Below are 18,802 nucleotides of genomic sequence, written 5' to 3' on the forward strand. Positions count from 1 at the left end.
AATGTTAATGAAAACCTCATGATCTTTGAGTGAAGGGAAAATTCTCATAATAAAACTTAAGCATTTATGGTTACTATATAAAACTCACAGATAATACTGTAGCAGGAATAAACTTCAGTCTACAAACTTAAATATGCAACAAATGGAATTTTTTCTGTAACTGAGCTTTATTTCTACTTTAAGCCCCCACTCGGCTGCAGTGACAATAATCTTATCAGCGGAGGCCGGCCCCCTTCCTCAGGACTGTGTCTGGTTAGGGAATTTGTGAAGTACCAGGGGTGAGGAGAAGCGGGAGAGGTCAGGTCCTCGCATCCCTGGTCCCCACACGGATTCTGACATGCTCTTGGGCCACTCTGGGGTTTGGTTTTCAGTCTTTGGGTTTTGGTGCTGACAGGCCTGGCCCTTCCAATCACGGTAAATGCCTGGCTTGAAGGTACCTGTAGCTTCCTTATTTCGATGTGACAGGAGTCTCTGTGAGGTGGTCTTTCTGCCTGGACACGTTTGAAACATAACCTTAGAACTTGTTAGAAACGCAAATTCTCCCTGCCCTATTTCCTACATCAGAAACTCTGATTAAAACACAGCAGACCACATGTTCTCGTAGGCTCCACTCTTTAAGCCTCTGCCCAGCATGGAGCCGGGGCAGGCGTTACCAAAGACATAGTCTCTCCTTCCCTGGAGCAGGGAGGGGTGTTAGAACCGAATTCTACTCCCTCCTCTCTGACTCTTGATTTTTTCCTTCTGCCCAAGGGACGCTCTCTCTATCCTGAGATGTTTGTTTCAGAGGTACCATGAGTTACCTTAATGGCTTTAGTTTTAAGCAGGGAAGTGCTTTTAGCTTTAAACTGGAAAATATCGGCAGAGAAAAAGCGCACAGATCTCACCTGCCATAAAACATTTTTGCTGATGAAGAGCTTGAGGCTTCAGGTTAAGTCCTGAAAACCACAGGGAGAAAGAACACAGCAAGAACCGGTAACCCCATTTTCAGGCTCTTAAATTCTTTTCCCCCACCTACACCACCGTCCTGCCACCTCTCTCCCCTGATGACAGTCAACAGGCTACAACAAATGTCCGGGTAGATAGAGGTAACAGGCAAGGGACTTTCCCTGCTTTGGCTCCAACTTCACAACACTGTGAGGTGGCGTTATCATTCCCATTTCACAGCTGCGGAAGCTAAACAAAAGTGCGGCCGTGTCCCCGGCGCTTCTCAGACGTTATTTTCATGTTTGAGCAGTTTCATTCCGAGTATTATTTCAGGGAATAAATACTTGAGTGCCTACTATGTGCCAGGCGGTGGGGTTTCAGGTAATTAAACCCTCTGGCCTTACACCATATTGAAGGAAGATTAAGAAACAATAAAACGGTTAATAAAAGAAACCCGAGACGCTCCCCACGCCATACTTGGGATAACGTCTCACCCGCGCCGTCTTCCCGCGAGGCCATCCTGGGGCTCCCATTGGTCTCTGCCCCTGACGTCACAGGAGGCGCGACCGGGCGCCAATGGCGGGCCGCTCCGTGAACTTCGCCTTTCCCTCTCTTCCCGCCAGATTGGAAACGCCAATCGTTTCCTCGGCAGAAAGACCTTTCACTTCTTTCGCCCCCGGGGGTATTCCCCGGCGAGACCCCATTCGGCGCCCCAGCCGACCCTGAGAGGCGGAACGGGACGAGCGGCGCAGCCAGAGTGACGGCACACCCGAGGCCGCCGCGCCGGACGGGACGTCACTTCCGGGACGCTTCCTCGCGGGGCCTTGTGGGTAGCCGGCCGGGGTCTCCTGGCGACGATGATGGCGGGGGATGTGGGCGGTCGCAGCTGCCCCGATTCGGAGCTGTTGCTGCACCCGGAGCTGCTGTCCCAGGAGTTCCTTCTTCTCACCTTGGAGCAGGTGCGGCGCGCCGGGGCGGGCGGGCCTGCTTGGGGGAGGCGCTGGGACTTGAGCTCGCCCCGGGGAGTCCTCGGCGGCGCCGGACACACCCGCCGCCGGCACGCCGGTACGCCTGCCGCCAGGTCGAGCTTCTCTCCGCCCCGCTCGGGCCGGCCGGGTCTCCTCACTACCCTGTCCGGGAGAGAGACGTCCTCAGAATATCAGGAACTCCCGGGAGTTAGGACTTACGTTTTTGGGTCCTGGTGACTCGGAAAGGGGAGTCCAGGCGACCCCCGCGGCCTGGATGTAAGCAAGAGCCTCCGAAGAGAGGGGCTGGGGTAGGTCGTAGAAGAACGGAAAAGACGGCTGGCGGTCCCCGACTGCCAGGGCTGGAGGGCATCGGAGAAATCGACTGTTCTCCACTCTCACTGCGTTCAAAGATGGGGAAACTGAGTCCCAGAGAAGTGGCATCACTTCTGTGAGGTCACACCGTTGGTAGATGGTGCAGACAGGCGAACTGGCTCTCAGTGCAGCGTTTGCTCTTTTTCAGCTGGTGTGGCCTCTGATAGCAGAAGAGAAATAAGACCAAAGAAGTGATGAGTTTTGTTCAAAGTGGTAGAGAATTACCGAAAGCTTTTGAAGGGGTTTAAGTAGCATGTTTTGTTGTTTTCCTTGTGTTTTTTTCCTCCCTCGGTACTGTTGCTCTGGTTTCCTCAAGCTCCCTTGCTAAGTAGATTATTTTAGGGATGTCAGTTACCTTTCTTACCTGTGGTTCTCAAACTTTTTAGGTAGGTCACAGTCACCCCGGAGCTTGTGAAAGCACAGACTGCTGGGCTTCATATCCAGAGTTTCAGATTCAGTAGTTTGGGGTGTGGCCTGGAAGTTGCCATTTTTAACGAGTTCTTGCTGCTGGTCCAGAGACCACAGTTTGAGAATCACTGTCCTGGGGCAGTGCTTCCCTAACTAAGGTGTTTATGGATTCTGTAGGAATGTTGTCCAAGAGAAGCCCTAGCGTTTCCCCGTTCTTCTGAGTGAGTACAGGTGACATTTGATAATAAAGAATGGTCCAGTATGAGAGATAAAAGAAGTAAAATTTGTGCTTTAAAATTTTGAAGAACAAAAGGAAAGGGGATCAATTTATCAGAGGGCAGATTGGATTTGTTTTGTCAGTTCTAAGCACAAACGTTTCCACGCCTTTCTGAATTGTTGAGCCCACAATCTCCTTTCCATCCTTATTTTCCTTCCTAAATCCAACTCTATCCGTAACTGCTCCTATGTGTCTGTTGTATGTTTTCTGTTGAGAATGAATCGGAAAGTGAAGTGATGCAGAGAGGGATAGTTGGACGATGACTGGGAGCCATTGAAAGGACTGGTACAGACATGAGGGGCCGCTTGTTCTAGTGTGTGCTGTTATCAGGACCATCATCAGTAAGGGGAATGCAGCTTCCATCCGCAGAGCCATTGAAGTCTGGGTGGTGAACTTCAGTTTAAGAAGCACTATTAGGGAAACATGGGGAATAATATACAGGGTGAGACCTCCAGCCCGCTAATCTGATCATGATAGTAACACTCTAGATAACTTTTTGACAGGATGTAGTAATTGTTATCATTGTTTGTTTTCTTTTGTCTGGTCTCCCCAGAAAGTCCCTCATTTTCAGTTTTGTTCATAGATTAAGATGCTGCTACTGGAAATGGTCTTTATGCCTCCTGTGTGGGCTGAGCAGTGTGGACAGCTGTCCTTGTCGCACTGAGGACATATGACCGCTGTCTTTAAGATGAAGCTGAACCAAAACTTTGAAGAGCTTAGTGTCTCTGTAATACTGTTTCTTGCAGTATCATATAGAATGTTAGGCATATGTCTAAACGTGAAAATGGTTTTATACTTGTAATTTAAGCAGTCGTGTTTTACCCTGTTAGGTGGGCAGTTGGTTAGTTATTAAAATGAGAGATGTTGTTTTGAAATTACTTTTGTTTCCTTTTTTACAGAAGAACATAACTGTTGAAAATGACATGAGAGTAAACAAAGACAGTCTGACCGATCTTTATGTTCAGCATGCAATACCACTGCCTCAGAGAGATTTGCCAAAGAATAGATGGGGGAAGGTGATGGAAAAGAAAAGAGACCAACATGAGATAAAAAATGAGACGAAAAGGTACTTTTCCGTCGTTCTGGTTACCGTCTTATCTTATATGACTAAACAATTTTGCTTTTCTTTTTTCCCCAGATAAACTTGGTAAACAATATTGACTCAGCGACTGTTTATTGAGTACCAGGTACTGTGCTGTAGCCTGAATAAAACTGACAGAATTCCTTGCTCATATTTTAATTGGGAGAAACACAATAAAAAAGTTAAGTAAAATACAAGGTATGCTACATTGTGGTAAATGCTAAGGGAGAAGTGAAACAGGGAAAGGGATGACAATTTACCTAAAGTGGCCAGGAACAACTTCACTGAGAAGTGACATTTCAGTAGAGAGACCTGTAGAAAGTGGAGGGCAAGCCAGCGTCCCAGGCCGAACCTGAGAACCTGGTCAGGAGTGTGTCCACACGATGTGCCAAGAACAGCCCAGAGGCCATCAGGCTGGGCAGGGAGAATCAAGGGCAGAGCAGGGAAGGAGGTGCACAGGGGTGAGTGCAGGAGGTGGTCAGTCGTAAGAACCTTGGCTTTGCTCTGAGATGAGAGCCATCGGAGAATTTTGAGCAGAGTGATGACACCATCTGATGTACATTTTAAGAGGTTTACTTTGGCTGCTGTACTGAGAAATGATTTAAGGTTGGGGGAGGGGAATAGGGAAACCACTTAAGGGGTTGTGCTGTAATCCTAGCAGCAGATGGCAGTGACTTTGACTGAAGTAGTGGACTTGGTAAGAAGCGGTTGGGGTCTGGATGTGTTTTGGAGGCAGAGCCAATAAGATTTGTTGAATTGTCAGAAAAAAGTGGAGTCAGATAAGACTCTGAGGTCTTCGAATAAAATAGAAATGAAGAGATGGTCGTGTAGCTTCAGGTATACTATTTTAAAGTTTTAAATTCCAGAAAATTTTTCATAAAACCACAAGCAAATGAATTTCCTTTTATAAAGAAAGTTACATTTAACTAATCAGTGTAGCTGGTTAGTGAGGACCAAGTATCCTAAGATCCCTAAATGGGCTAATTATTTCTTTTCTTGTGTCTGTTTATCACAAGTGGGTGCTATTGATTAATTGCTGAATTTCTTTTCAGAGCCTTACTGTCACAGGCAGTGCACTAGAGAAAGTGGGGGAAGATGGAGTGAGAGGGCTGGGTGAGGAGAGCGCGGGCTCTGAGTTAGTGGCTTTAATCTCTAGGTACAAAGAAAAATTCATGACTGATAGGGAGATCGTTCCCCAAGTCTGAGAATAGTTGAAGAACGTAACGTGTGCTCATCTGCGTATAGTCTTTTGGAGAACAGATGTGTGTGCAGTGTCACTGTTGGTCAGGAGCACATTCAGTTCAGGGTGAGCATCACTTTAACTCCGTGGTTACAGGCCGTGTATTAGTGTTAACTGTTGTAAACCTGTGAATTATGCCGTGTATACCTTTAATTTATTTTTGCTGACTCTTGTTAAGAAAGTATTTTCTTCTTGACCTGCACGTTCAGGCACATGGTCGTAAGCAAAGCTTTCAATACTATTATGTTTTACTTCCTATGGTAATCCCTCTTAATTCCTCTATATCATTTTGGAAAGGGTCTTTGACTGTTTGTAAACATCACAGTTTGACTCTCAAATCAGAGCATTCAAGCTGGAAGGATCTAAGAGACCATCAGGCCTTTCTGAATTGCTGATGCTTTTCCCAGAGGAGCTGAGCTCCAGAGGGGCTCCGGTGTCCCCCAGGGCACACCACGCAGGCCCGGCTCTCGCTGCAGCGCTTCTCCAGCTTCAGCGTGGTCCTGAGTCTTAGGCCGGCCTCTCCGCAGCCGGAGTGTCCTGCCCTCAGTCCTGCTGTCTGTTCCCCTCTGAGGCGGCAGTGGGTGGACATTGAGCTTGTTTTTCATCTTCTACCAAATGGTGTTCACTGGTGACCTAAGAATTGGTGAGTCTGGCCAGTCACCTGGGATCTGGGTAAAATGCAGATTCTGCATCGGTGCAGGTCACAGCCCAGGTGCTGCGTTTCTTTTGAGCTCTGAGATGGTGCTGAAGCTGCTGGCCCCTGAGCAGCAGAGCTGAAGTGCTCTTCCTGATGACTCAAGTTCTTTACCATGTTTATTTTAAATAAACAGATCGCTTGAGGTATAATTAATAATGAACAAATGAATGCTTTTATTATTCATCTTTATGATTAAGAGTGGAAGTTAGGTTTTCGGAAGCTAAATGTGAAGACCTGCCAAGTTATAAACTTAAAATTATACAAACGTTACAGTTAGTTTAGAAGATGCCGTGGCTTTAAAGACCTTTAATGAATGGAGTAGGATGTCCTGTCCCGTTGTTTGTAGACTGCCATTATGGTAGTTTAGTATAGTTTTATAATCTGTTTCCTTTCTAAATAATCATTGATACATAGGTAAGATAACCCTATCAATAGGATGGTGATTTTTAAAAATTAAAAAAAAAATTTTTTTGTTACTAGGAAATCCTGTTTTAAGTTTTGGGGTTAGTTGGTGGATTGATGCTTTAAAAATAACTATGTACACATGAAAGGTAACTTTAAATTTTTGTCAATAAATATTTTAAACTTAAAAGCACTGGAAAATTATCATTTCCCTTAAACTAATCATAGAAAACTGCATTTCTTGTAGTCCTATTTCCAGTAGTCCTACTTAGAATAGATTAGTCTTATCAATAAATCTTTTTCGGTCATTGTTTTACCTTTGAGTCCCAGGGAACTGGTTTGCTGTCCAGAGGGTATTTTTCATGACACATCTCTCCGATTTCAGGAGTAGCACTGCAGACGGGTTTCGGAAAAGACCCCTCATCGTGTTTGACGGGAGTTCAACAAGTACAAGCATAAAAGTGAAGAAGACGGAGAACGGAGACAATGACCGACTCAAGTCCCGGCCTCAGGCCGGTGCTACCAGTAATGCCTTTCGAAAATTGTCAGATTCCTCTTCAGGTGTTTCACCCCTAATTTTGTCTTCCAATTTGCCTACGAACAATAGAATGGAACACAGTAATAATGACACTAAACAGAACCATGACTTAACGCATAGGAAAAGTCCTTCCGGCCCTGTGAAGTCGCCGCCTCTGTCGCCTGTAGGCAGTACTCCGGTGAAGTTAAAGCGCGCCGCTCCCAGGGAGGAGGCCGAGGCCGAGGCCGCGGTGAGTGTGGACAGGACGTGTAATCGTTCTCCAGCCCGGCAGTGATCCGGCTCACTTGTGCACCTCATTTCTCGTGTGTTTGAGTCCTGGACTCCATGATGATAAGCTAATGTTTCTTAAAGTGCACTCAGTTTATTTCTGCTTAAAATGTGTAAAGAGAATGTCTCTTAGGCCGTTTTCCTAGATTTTCCTCACTTAGATCCTTTGACTATCTTGGAACTAAAAGAGAGAAATAGTCCTTTGTTAGCAAGGCTTAGAACATTAACTCAGTTGCCCAGGGTCGCACATTTGTTAAGTAGCATTTTAGAGCTTGACCTTGAGTCTGTTTTGCACTAACCTTGAAATCACACCAGCATCTCTAGGAGTTACCCCTTGCCTCCTCCACCCCTCACACGTGCCTGTCTTTAGAAGGCTGGAGTCTCCTCTGTTGCGCTCTAGTAGACTTAGCATTTGGATGCCTGGATTTCGTACGGCAGAGTGCTGTAGTTACCGTGGTTTATTTTGAGTTTAATTATGAGATTTTACATATCTATATATATTTGATCTTCCCATAGTCTTCTCAGAAAAGTGATTTCACTTTTAAACATCCAGCAGTTTTATAGCTTTTATTCCTTATTTTAGTTCATTCAGGCTGGTATAACAAAAAATACCATTGACTGGTGGCTCAAACAATAAACACTTATTTTCTACAGTTCTGGAGGCTGGAAGTCCAAAATCAAGGTGCTGGCAGATTCAGTGTCTGGTAGGGCCCACTTCCTGGTTCAGAGTCAGCTGCTTTTCACTGTGTCCTCACATGGCAGAAGGGGCAGGGGAGCTCCCTGGGGTCCCTTATGGGGGCACTAAACCCCTTCATGAGGCTCCACCCTCATGACATAAGCGCCTCCCAAAGGCCGCGCCTCCCAAAGGCCCCGCCTCCCAAAGGCCCCGCCTCCAGGTACCATCACATGGGGGATTAGGTTTCAGCACAATTCTGAGGGGACACAAACATTCCATCCATAGCATTCCTGTAAGTATACTTTGGCTTTATTATCATCTTCAAGTTGTGTGTCAAAGGGAGCAAAACTCTGAGTGGTTCAGACCTTCTAAAATAGCAGACCTGGGGCTTCCCTGGTGGCACAGTGGTTAAGAATCCGCCTGCCAATGCAGGGGACACGGGTTCAAGCCCTGGTCCAGGAAGATCCCACATGCTGTGGAGCAACAAAGCCCGTGCACCACAACTACTGAGCCTGCGCTCTAGAGCCTGCGAGCATTAACTACTGAAGCCCATGTGCCTAGAGCCCGTGCTCCGCAACAAGAGAAGCCACCACAATGAGAAGCCTGTGCACTGCAACGAAGAGTAGCCCCCGCTTGCCGCATCTAGGGAAAGCCCGCGCACAGCAACAAAGACTCAACGCAGCCAAAAATTAAATTAATTAATTAATTTAAAAAAAAAACCTAAAATAGCAGACCCTGGAGAAAGAAAGCTGCTCTGTATCTAAACCGCCCAAAGTTCTCGTGTTAGTTCTTCACTGACTCCTTCCAGCAACCCTGTGAAGGAGGTGCAATAGCTTTTCCCCTTTCACAGATGAGGGCAAAGAAGCTTAAATAATCTAAATGACCTTGTCCAGGTTCCAGAGTCAGTAAGTGGCCAGCCTGCAGTTTGAATCCAGGTCTGTGTGGCCTCAGCGGACGCACTCCTGACGGCACCGTGCTGCCTCTGCCCTCACCCCGTCACTCCTGTGGGGTGAGCGGGACAAGCAGTCCAGACCGTGAATATTGGGATAAGAGTGAGCTTCGAGGAGTTTTTCCCCAGTCTCTTGGAAAGCATTTTTCTATCCAGAAAGCTTTTACTGTTTCAGAGGTGTGATTTTTTTCTCTTTTAAATCTTGTATTAAAGTCTTAGATTGTGAGGTTGGGAGGAGATGGGCTCGGCAGGGAGGAAGCAGGTTGGGAGCAGTCAGTGGTTCTCAACTCCGCATGTGCCTGAGGTCACCTCGAGGGGCTTCCAGAAAACCTGGCCAGAGCCGGAGCCTCGTCCCAGCCCCCTCCCGTGGCCGCTGACTGAGTCGGTTCTGCGATAGGGCCCAGGCCTGGGCATGTTGGTTAGTTGGTCAACTTTACCGTGGGTGAGTCTGCAGGGTAAACATCTGAGAACCACAGCTGGCAAAACGGGAGCCCGGGGCTTGCCTTATTTCCTCACCTTCCCCACCAGGTGGCAGCAGTGCCCCACCGTTTCTGCCTCAGTGGTCAAGCTTGGTGGTTTAAAATGTGCCTTTTGGGTATTCTCTGACATTTCTGCAAGTGTAAACTGACTTCTTCTCATGTCTTTTCAGAATAACCTGAAGCCCCCAGAAGCAAAGAGGAAGATACAGCATGTTACGTGGCCGTGAAGGAAAGTTTCCAAAAACGTAAATATAACTGTAACTGTAGTTTTTCAAACAAGTTCACATTTACTGACAGTATTTACAGAGATCCTGATTATTGTGGAATTTTCTTAAGAGGTTTAAATTAGGTTCAAAAAAATAAAGTCCTTTCCTTTCCTTTTTCCCTCCTTTTCCTTCCTTTGTGGGGAAGAAATCTTGCCTTTCATGCTCCAATTAGGAAACAATCTTTTTAAACAAATGATTTAGTATAAATCATTTATATTGGCCCTACTCAATTAGCTGCAAGTCTGGTATAAAGCATTTGATGAATTTTAGGAATTATTCGCATTAGTCTCTTTTGGTCTTTGGGGAAATTTGAGGTTTTTTAAACTCGGATATTTTAGAAGTTCACAATTTTCATTTCTTTTCCCAAGCAAAAGAAAATAACAATTCATTGCAATATTCTAGTGAATTCTGCCAGACTCCTCCTCAAGGTTCCCCGTGGAAAGCTGTCCAGATATACAGATAAAATGGCTGTTCTTTAAGTGCTCATGTTGCCTCTTTCCCTAAAAATCAGAAGGGGAACCAGTGCTTGCTATCGCTCCTTCCCTCTAATTGTGAATTGACTTCTTGTGAGTAGACCGGCCCAGCCCTTGGACGCTCCTGTCATGTGGCAGCCCTGCCCCTCTTCTCGCGGTGGCTCTGACCTCCCTCTCAGCTCCTGTATCACTCTCTCCTGGGAGCTTAATCTTTTCCAAATGAGGCCAACTTCAAACTCTTCAGGGGAAGTAATCACTTTAGAGGTGGTACCTGATGGCAGAAAGCTTACAGGATAGAAAGGGTGGGTAGAATTCTAGAACCTGAGAATCCAGGAAGCCTGGCAGTGAGGGGAACTCAGCGCGTGTGCAGTCTGCAGAAGGGGGTTTGCTGAGTCGGAGGTCACGAGAGAGCAGCGTGGGGGCAGGGCCCGGCACCCGCGGAGGCACTGCTGAGGTTTCGTTGGTGTTAAGTGGTGTCACTCCAGTTGTGTAGCAGAAGTCAGGTTCACGAGTTCTGGTGTCCACTTGCTGCTGTGTATTTCTAACCAAGGCCAAGGGTACTTTATACTCTTCCCTCGTACGACTGATCTCCGAATGGGGTTTGCCTTTCAACACTTTTTAGAGCAATCCATTCCTTTTTTGATATGTTAAAACAAGCATTTTAGTTCAGCTGTTGAATAGCCTTACAAAAAATTAATTCAGCCTTGCAGGTAAGTACTGTACTAAAACTTTAACCCTACAGTTTTTAGCCTTTCTGCCTTTATCCAGACTATAAATCCATACCGGTAAGACGAAAATGAAAGACACTGAGTGTGGCATAAGTTGTTAATGTTATGCTAAATTGTTAAATGTTTGGTTGTCTGCAGGGCTGATATTTGGAATATTGTTGAAGGACAGCCATAATCCTATACACAGCTGTGTGTTAAGGGAGCTTTTAAAAGTGCAGATTTCAGGGTAGAATGACAAAGTATATTCTACATTCTGTTGTCTCTTCTGCTTCCATCTGCATTTCTCTCTTAGTTAAGAGAGAGTTAGCCATTTGACAGTTTTAAGTCAGTGGAAACTTGTTTTTAGTTACTCAATAAAATTAATTTTTAATTTGTATATTTAACTTACAGAGTAGGTTGGTAATAACAGCTGAACTGTGTAACGTTGCTTCAAATTGAAGTTTATATTATGAACATTCAGAATCAGTGCTCATATAGCAGCATATTATTGAGCTATTTTGAGTTTGAAAAGTGGAGAAGCCTCAGCCCTGTGCCGTGTGTCACGTACACTGACATCCGAGCGCTAGGCCTCCTCGCGGTGCGCGGACACAGCTCCGTGGGCCACGGTAGGGATCCGAGGTGGTGCTCTGTGGGCTTTAGAGCTTCCACGGCCTTGGTGTGAACGGCGCACACCTGGACCCCCCCTCGCTCCCTAGCGTGGGCTCATCTGGTGGCTTGGAGCCCTTCCTGGGGTCAGCGAAGGGCAGTCGGTCGAGTCAGGTGGCTCCCAGGGAATAGGCATGTGTCCACTTCCTGCCCTTAGCAGCTGGTCCTGTTCTTTTCTTCCCCCCCACCCCCGCTTTGTTCTCTGTTTTCCTTTCTCTTACTCTCCCCTCCCCCACAGCTCACTTTCTCTGCTCCTTCTCCGTCACCCTGCAGACCCTGAGCTCCAGGCTTAGGTTTACAAGTTGTGTTGCTCGGCCCGCTTATCGCTGGGGCCGGGGCTAGGCGAGCGCCGTGCTTCTTGAGGACCGCAGACGCTGCTGCGGGGGTCTGCGAGTCTCAAGGCCCTGCGGCACCGGGCGCTGAATTGCCGCAGCGGCTCTGGAGGCGGGGTGGTTTACCAGGGTGGCTGCCAGGCACTCTGCAAGGCTGGCTCAACTACTGCTGGGAGGCTGTGGTATTTCTGCTAGTATTAAAATTCTTCATGATTGCAGTTATTGTTTGAAAGAGTGTTTTGGTTAACTTAAGTTTTGAGAGGTGATTCTAAAACTGATCTAGAGACTCATTTAATAGCAACAACCTGTTAAAAACTTACATTAAGTGAAACTGCCAGTGGATTAAATCATATGTATGTAAGAGCTTCCTTTGTTTACTACTGTGGGACCTCAGTAGTTCTGAGGCTCCAGAACGGTCACGGCGTTTGTAAGTGTTGTGCTCTTTCCATTAAATGCCTGTGCAGGTTTTGTAATTCGGTACAGAAAGGTTAACCTTGTAATGTACATTTTTGTATGTAAAAAGTCTTTTAAGGAGCCTTATCCTTATTTAAATAAAAGGAATAAAATTATTGAGTAGGTTTCTCATTCACAAAAAAATAAAATGGAAACACACTCTGTAGTGATTTGATCTCTTTCCATTTCACTAAACTATGTAAAAAAGTGTTGTTTATTCTTTATAGTACAGCCTTCTGTGCCCAGGTCAGTTGGGCTCAGCCCTGGTGCCAATAGTCCAGCCACGTCTTGGGCCTGCGGGAGGTGCTGGGTCGCCAGGGCAGCCTGCTGTACAGGAGGCCTCCTGCGCGGCTGACTCGCTGGCGGCCACTGCACTTCGTGGGATGGAGACACAGTCCCCCGGACCTGTCCTGTGGAAGCTTTCCTACCAGGGGGCACTGACCAGAGATTCGGTCGGGGGGTTATTTGTGTTGGGAGTGATCTTGAAAAGGTTAATGTTTTTTACTGGTATCTTACAGTTGGAGACTGAAGCTCTAAATTAACTAATTAACTTGGAAAAGCCTCAGGTAACTTTAATACCTTGAACTTAAAAGTAGATCTTTCATTTTTTGTCTGGACAGAAGAGACGAAAAAATCTCATTTCCATTTAGATCGTTTTTTACTAAAGTGCCCTTTGCTGGCTCACGTGCTCTGTGCTGTGGCGCTGAACTCGGTTGTCTTCCCTACTGAGGCAGGAGAGTTAAAGACGTGCGTTAGCAAGTTCCTGCTCAGTGAATGACAGGAAGAAAATCAGTCATGAAACAGTTGAGGGATGGGGGGAGGGCGAGGAGTGGTTAGGGAGGGCCTCCGAGAAGAGATGATGCTTTAGGGAAGGCGGTTTTGGAAAGCTTTCCGGAAGAGCTTCCTGTTGGCGGTGGGTTTTAAAGGGCTGCATGGTCTTTGTTGCTCCTCCCGTCGAAGGCGGAGTCCGTGTCCCCTGCTGGGTGTGGCCTGGCCTGGTAGTTTGTGTTGATCAAACTGGTGCTTCTCACTCCTGGAGCCCTGCAGCAGCCGTGGGAAAAGGCTGTGGGAGAAACGTGTCCCAGCCAGCAGCCAGCACTAACCCCCAGACCTGGGACCGCTTGTCACCCTTCCCCACTTGCTGCCAGGTGAGAGCAGCCCAGGCAGCTGACTCGGAGCCATGAGGGAGCAGAGTGAGGGGTGTACGAAGCCACCAGGTGTTGGGGTGCTTTGCTCCTGGCCCTGGATAACTCAGATGCCAGCCAGGGGCAGAGTGGAGCCCTGAGGCTGGACAGGATTTCACGGCAGAAAGGCTGGTGTGGCTAGGATCAGTGAGAGACTGGGGACGCTAGTATGAAATGACCCCAAAGCAGGGGGCCAGGAGCCAGGTTACACAGGACTTAAACGGGCCGTGTAAGGACTTTGGATTTGATTCTAAGAGCAATTGGGAGCTCTTTGTTAACTGTGTTCAGACTTAACCAAGCGTTCAGTTTAATCAGAAGACTGAAATAAGACTAGTTCAATAAGTATATATAATAGCCCTAAACATTTTTTTATCTAGTAAAATTATCTAAGTTTTTGTTTTTGTTTTAGCATATTTGAATTAAAATATTCATTTTAAAAATATGGCTAATAGAGCTTCCGTGGTGGCGCAGTGGTTGAGAGTCCGCCTGCCGATGCAGGGGACACGGGTTCGTGCCCCGGTCTGGGAAGATCCCAAATGCCGCGGAGCGGCTGGGCCCGTGAGCCATGGCCGCTGAGCCTGCGCGTCCGGAGCCTGTGCTCCACAATGGGAGAGGCCACAGCAGTGAGAGGCCTGCGTACTGCAAAAAAAAAAAAAAACGACTTAAGTACAGAAGCTGTAAAAAGTGTAACACGTTTAAATTTTTTTTATTTTGATTGAGATATCATAAAATACTATGACTTTTAAAAGTCTTATACAGCTCAGTGAATCTACATATATATGTATTTATGAATATATGTATATAAAAAAACACTGTCCAGATCAAGATACAGAGCAAGGTTGGCAAACTTTCTGTAAAGGGTCAGATAGTAAAAATTTTAGGCCTTATGGGCCATGCAGTACATAGATGAATGGCCATGGCTGTGTTCCAGTATAAATTTTTAAGAAAACAGGTGGTAGGATTTAGCCCGTGGGCCAACGATACACAGAACGTTTCTTCTAATTTGATAAAAGTCCTGTTTAATGTAAAGGATTATCAAAGAACTGTATTATTTTAGAGCCAGTCAGAAATATTGTGCATTGCAATGATTCCACTGATAGAGGGTAGGTGGGTAGGTGCGGGGTAGGCAGAGGCAAGTTTTGTGTGTGGTGGGACCAGAGGTGGGTGTGACAGCTCAAGCCTTGGTTCACTTTCCAGATGTTTCCTTTTATCTTTGGCTTTCAGCGTTTAGACTGTGATGTGTCTGGGTATGGGTCTCTCTGCATTTTTCCTACTTTGAGTTTGTCATGCTTTGTGGATGTGTTTTTATTTTATTTTTTTGGCTGTTCCCCAACCAGGGATCTTACAGCATGCCGGATCTTAGTTCCCCAACCAGGGATCAGACCTGTGCCCCCTGCAGTGGAAGTGCAGAGTCCCAACCACTGGACCACCAGGGAAGTCCTGGATGTGTATTTTTAGATGAATGTTTTTAATTGAACTGGGGGGAAGTTTCTGGCCATTAATTCTTAACTATTTTTTCTGTCCCTTTTCTTTCTTCTCCCTGGTGTTCCCATTATGCAAATGTTGGTTCATTTAGTGATGTCCACATTTCTCTGTTCATTTTCCTTTATTCTCTGTTTTTCAGTTTCATAATCTTTGTTGATCCATCTTGAAGTTCACTGATTTTTTATCTTCTCCCAACTCAAATCTATTGACCCCTGTAGTGAATTTCTTCATTCTGGCTAATATACTTTTCCACTTGATTCTTTTTTTTTTTTTTTTTTGCGGTACACGGGCCTCTCACTCTTGCGGCCTCTCCCGTTGCGGAGCACAGGCTCCGGACGTGCAGGCTCAGCGGCCATGGCTCACGGGCCCAGCCACTCCGCGGCATGTGGGATCTTCCCGGACCGGGGCGTGAACCCGTGTCCCCTGCATCGGCAGGCGGACTCTCAACCACTGTGCCACCAGGGAAGCCCTCCACTTGATTCTTTTCTATCATGTTTATTCCTTTTTGGTTATTCCCTGTCTGATGAGTGATTGTTCTCACGCACATTCCTTCAGTTCTGTAAATGTGGTTTCCTTTAGTTCTTCGAGCATGTTTTTTTCGTTTTTTTTTTTTTTGGTTTTTTTGGTTTTTTGTCTGCGATGGGTCTTCATTGCTGTGCAAGGGCTTTCTCCAGTTGCGGCGAGCAGGGGCTACTCTTCATTGCGGTGCGCAGGCTTCTCATTGTGGTGGCTTCTCCTGTTGTGGAGCACAGGCTCTAGGCATGCGGGCTTCCGTAGTTGTGGCACGAGGGCTCAGTAGTTGTGGCTCGTGGGCTCTAGAGCACAGGCTCAGTAGTTGTGGCACACAGGATTAGTTACTCTGCAGCATGTGGGATCTTCCTGGACCAGGGATCGAACCTGTGTCCCCTGCATCAGCAGGCGGATTCTTAACCACTGCGCCATCAGGGAAGTCCCTCTTTGAACGTGTTTATAACACACGTTCAGCAGTGTTTGGTTGGAGGATCTGTGTAAGCACCTTGAGCTAGTTAAGACCTCTGCTCTTTGCCGAGGAGCTCGTGTGGCTTGGAGAATGCTTTCAAGTCTGTTCACGTCCCACTCTGACTGCTCTTGAGTGGGTGGGTGCAGACCAGTCCATGCCCACAGTCTCCTGGCCTAAGTGGGAGCCCAGGACAGCTCTTCTCAGCTCTTTCCCCAGTTCTTTCAGTTAAACTTCAGACCTGCCTGCCGTTTGGCTTTTTGCTGTTTGTATCATGGAGCCACCAGCCCCCTCTTGACTGCTCGCCACCAAGGTCTCTGTTGTTTTTGACAGTCCCCTCCGGCAGATTTCTCCATTCTTGGTACGAAATAGTGCCCTCCTGCAGAGGTTCACAGAGCTGCCAGTTCACAGAGCCTGCCTCCCCCCTGGGGCTGGACAGTGTTGGCTTCTCCTAGAGTTAACACTCCTTCTCCCAGGTAGGTGCTGGGCAAGTGTCGGGGTGGGGGGACTGGTAGCCCCTGGTCTTCTCAGACTGCCCCTCTGGATATGGAACCTCCACCGCATGAGAGGTTGGGGCCCCGGAATTCTCAGCCTGTCACCCCTGGGGCAGAGCCCTCAACCATAGGAGCCCTTCCCTTCCGGGCAGCACCATCCTGGAGCAGGGCTTCTGTCACGTGACACTGGGGAGTGGGGGTAGTGTGGGATCAGCTGGGGCTCAAATGCCACAGACTTCACTGGTCTCGTTAACATGCAGTCGAGTTTCCTGAATAAATGTTTCTCCATGTGCTGTATGCTAGGAACATTTTCAGAGACTTTACGTTATTTAGTTTGTATACAGTTTCCCCAGCTAAAGGGTTGTTCCACTGGGCAGAGGGTCAGCTGAGCGCAGCTGACCTGGGCTGACGGTGGTGCACACCACCATCCAGAAGTTCCTCCTCAAAGAAGTCAGTTCTTTGAGGCTTGGCGGGGCTGTTTGGATTCTGGTGGTTCAGCCAGCAATTTGTAGGGATTTCACACACATAACTTGGGGCTCTCTTTTTCTAGAATTTTCCATCTCACTTTCCAGAGGCTGTTGGTCCCAAACTCTGGCCTCTGGTTCTTCAAGCTGGTGAGGCTGCAGGTTTTCTAACAGAGCTGTAGCTGCCCTGTGGGGCCTGCCCTGACCTAAAAGCCATAAGAATGGGAAACCTACCGGTTGTCCTCTTCTTCCAGGGCCCACGCCCCTCCAGAGTCCTCCTGCTGTGGGTCATGCTCCAGTGTTCTCAAATTTTTAAAAATATTCTGCCCAGAGTGGTTCTAACTTGTGGGAAGATTATTCCAATAGGAGCTACTTACTAGACGTGGAACTCTCCTAACCGTTAAGGTTGGGTAATTTAACGCTGGCTGTCTAGTGTGCCCGTGGCTATCGTGAGGGGCAGGTAAGACGCTCCATCACAAGATGTAGAAGGCTTTTACTGTTCTAAACACAGTTTGCTCTTTTTATTTTCAAAAGCACATCTGCAAGAATGCTTTTACTTTTGTATCATAAAGTAGAAGAAGCTGGCAAAACAACTCACAAGGGGTGGTGGGCGGTATTCGTTTTAAGCAAAGCCTCCAGCTGACTGTCCATCCAGAGGCCTGTCTCAGCCATGATCAAGGCTTTCCCGCACTGACCAGTGCTCAGGTCAAGAAACTGACTTCACGCATGCTCTGCACAGACGGGACTTGATTTCTACCAGATTTTTCTGTTGCAGAGCTTATCATTTTATCATATTGCATTGTCTTAGAAAACTGAAGACAGAAAGTCACAACTGTTACTGTAAACAGAGAAGCATGCAATGCCCTACCTCATAAATTGGCTCAGTGCTTCCCAACTGTAAACTGCTCTTTCCCAGACGAGTTTACAGACTACTGCCAGGCTAGGGGCTCTGAGTGTTAATCTTTTTTTTACTTTTATTTGCATTTATTTCTTATGGCATTTATTCCTGGGCCATACGCTTTTGTCACTTCAGTTTCTTCTGGGATACCTTTTTCTCCTGTGCAGCCGCCTCTTCTGCTTTAGGGACAATCTACCCTTTTTCAGTGAGGCTCGTCCCCTGTGGCAGGGAGAGCTCATGTATGGGTTGAGCCCACCGTGAGCTCTGGAAGTCCTGCGCCACATCTTGGGGGCTTTGTTCACCTGGACGTGCTCAGTGACCAGAGAATCTACATCCAAGCCCTTAGGTTCAGCATTCCTTTCTGCGTTTTTGAGCAAGTGCAGTAAGAATTCAGCACTCTTTTTGGGCCACCGTTTGGCCTGGGCACACCTACCAGCTCCACCATCGTAACGACGGAATGGCACATGTTGCTTCTGTCAAGTGACATCCTTCAGATATTTTGGTGGCTTTTTGGATGTGCCTACCTTAACGGCCTGGGCAGTTTCACGCGCGTTCTTAAAGTAAACACGAAGATTTGAACCTCTTGATTTGCACAATTTTATGGGGTTTTCTGGGTCAAGTGAGTAGCGAACCGTTTTTAGAGGTTTACCGGAAAAGAGTGTTATTCTGATGGCAGCAATCCTCTCTCTCTTTACTGTCTTTCTTTTCAGAAACACTCGCTGAAGTCTCCCAGGATGCCCTCAGTTGCCCGGGTGTTGATAACTACACGGGCGACCAAGATGTCATTTCCGGCCTCGAGGTGCCTGTGTGCCTCTGCACCCCTCCATTTACGGAGGAGAAGGCAGGCCACTGTCAGGTCCGGACCCATGATGATGGGAGGGCACCGAGCTCTGTCCAGAAAAGTGACCCCATGCTGCCTGCGAGGCCGTTAGCCCATGTGCGGGGCCTGTGTCACTGCATCAAAGGCAGAGCACTGAATTCCATGAGAAAGAAATTCCAACTGAGACTTTCTCTTAAATAAAAGGTGTGATGCCGTTTCAGTCGACACCCACCCAGCCCGCCAGAGTGATGAGTGGCACCCGCAGTAGAGTGTTATTCGTCCTCAGAACCTGAATGCTGCATCACC

At 47.2% G+C, this 18,802-nt stretch overlaps 1 protein-coding gene across 3 annotated transcripts; it reads left to right on the forward strand.

Annotated features, from left to right (window-relative positions):
• Positions 1-1,753: 1,753 nt before the first annotated feature.
• LOC309833657 (ashwin) lies at positions 1,754-18,457 on the forward strand. Of its 3 annotated transcripts, XR_014297791.1 has the most exons (6): positions 1,754-1,883; positions 3,849-4,015; positions 6,755-7,136; positions 9,449-10,727; positions 16,154-16,296; positions 18,387-18,457. XR_014297791.1 is itself a non-coding variant. In XM_082672096.1 (4 exons), exons 1-4 carry the CDS (start codon positions 1,782-1,784, stop codon positions 9,503-9,505), a joined length of 708 nt encoding a protein of 235 aa, XP_082528222.1. In that variant the 5' UTR covers positions 1,754-1,781; the 3' UTR covers positions 9,506-12,277. The 3 variants fall into 3 exon arrangements, 1 of the variants encoding a protein (XP_082528222.1); XR_014297792.1 differs by lacking the exon at positions 18,387-18,457 and having other exon boundaries at positions 16,154-17,519; XM_082672096.1 differs by lacking the exons at positions 16,154-16,296; positions 18,387-18,457 and having other exon boundaries at positions 9,449-12,277.
• Positions 18,458-18,802: the final 345 nt, after the last annotated feature.

This window comes from Grampus griseus (assembly GCF_964374135.1).
Source record: "Grampus griseus genome assembly, chromosome: 15".
NCBI lineage: Eukaryota > Metazoa > Chordata > Mammalia > Artiodactyla > Delphinidae > Grampus > Grampus griseus.

Excerpts from the sequence above, each read along its gene's own strand:
- LOC309833657 (XM_082672096.1), top strand. The coding sequence starts at position 1,782 with ATGATGGCGGGGGATGTGGGCGGTCGCAGCTGCCCCGATTCGGAGCTG. Across the intron at positions 4,016-6,754 it reads ATAAAAAATGAGACGAAAAG|GAGTAGCACTGCAGACGGGT; the intron begins GTACTTTTCCGT and ends CTCCGATTTCAG. Across the intron at positions 7,137-9,448 it reads AGGCCGAGGCCGAGGCCGCG|AATAACCTGAAGCCCCCAGA; the intron begins GTGAGTGTGGAC and ends ATGTCTTTTCAG.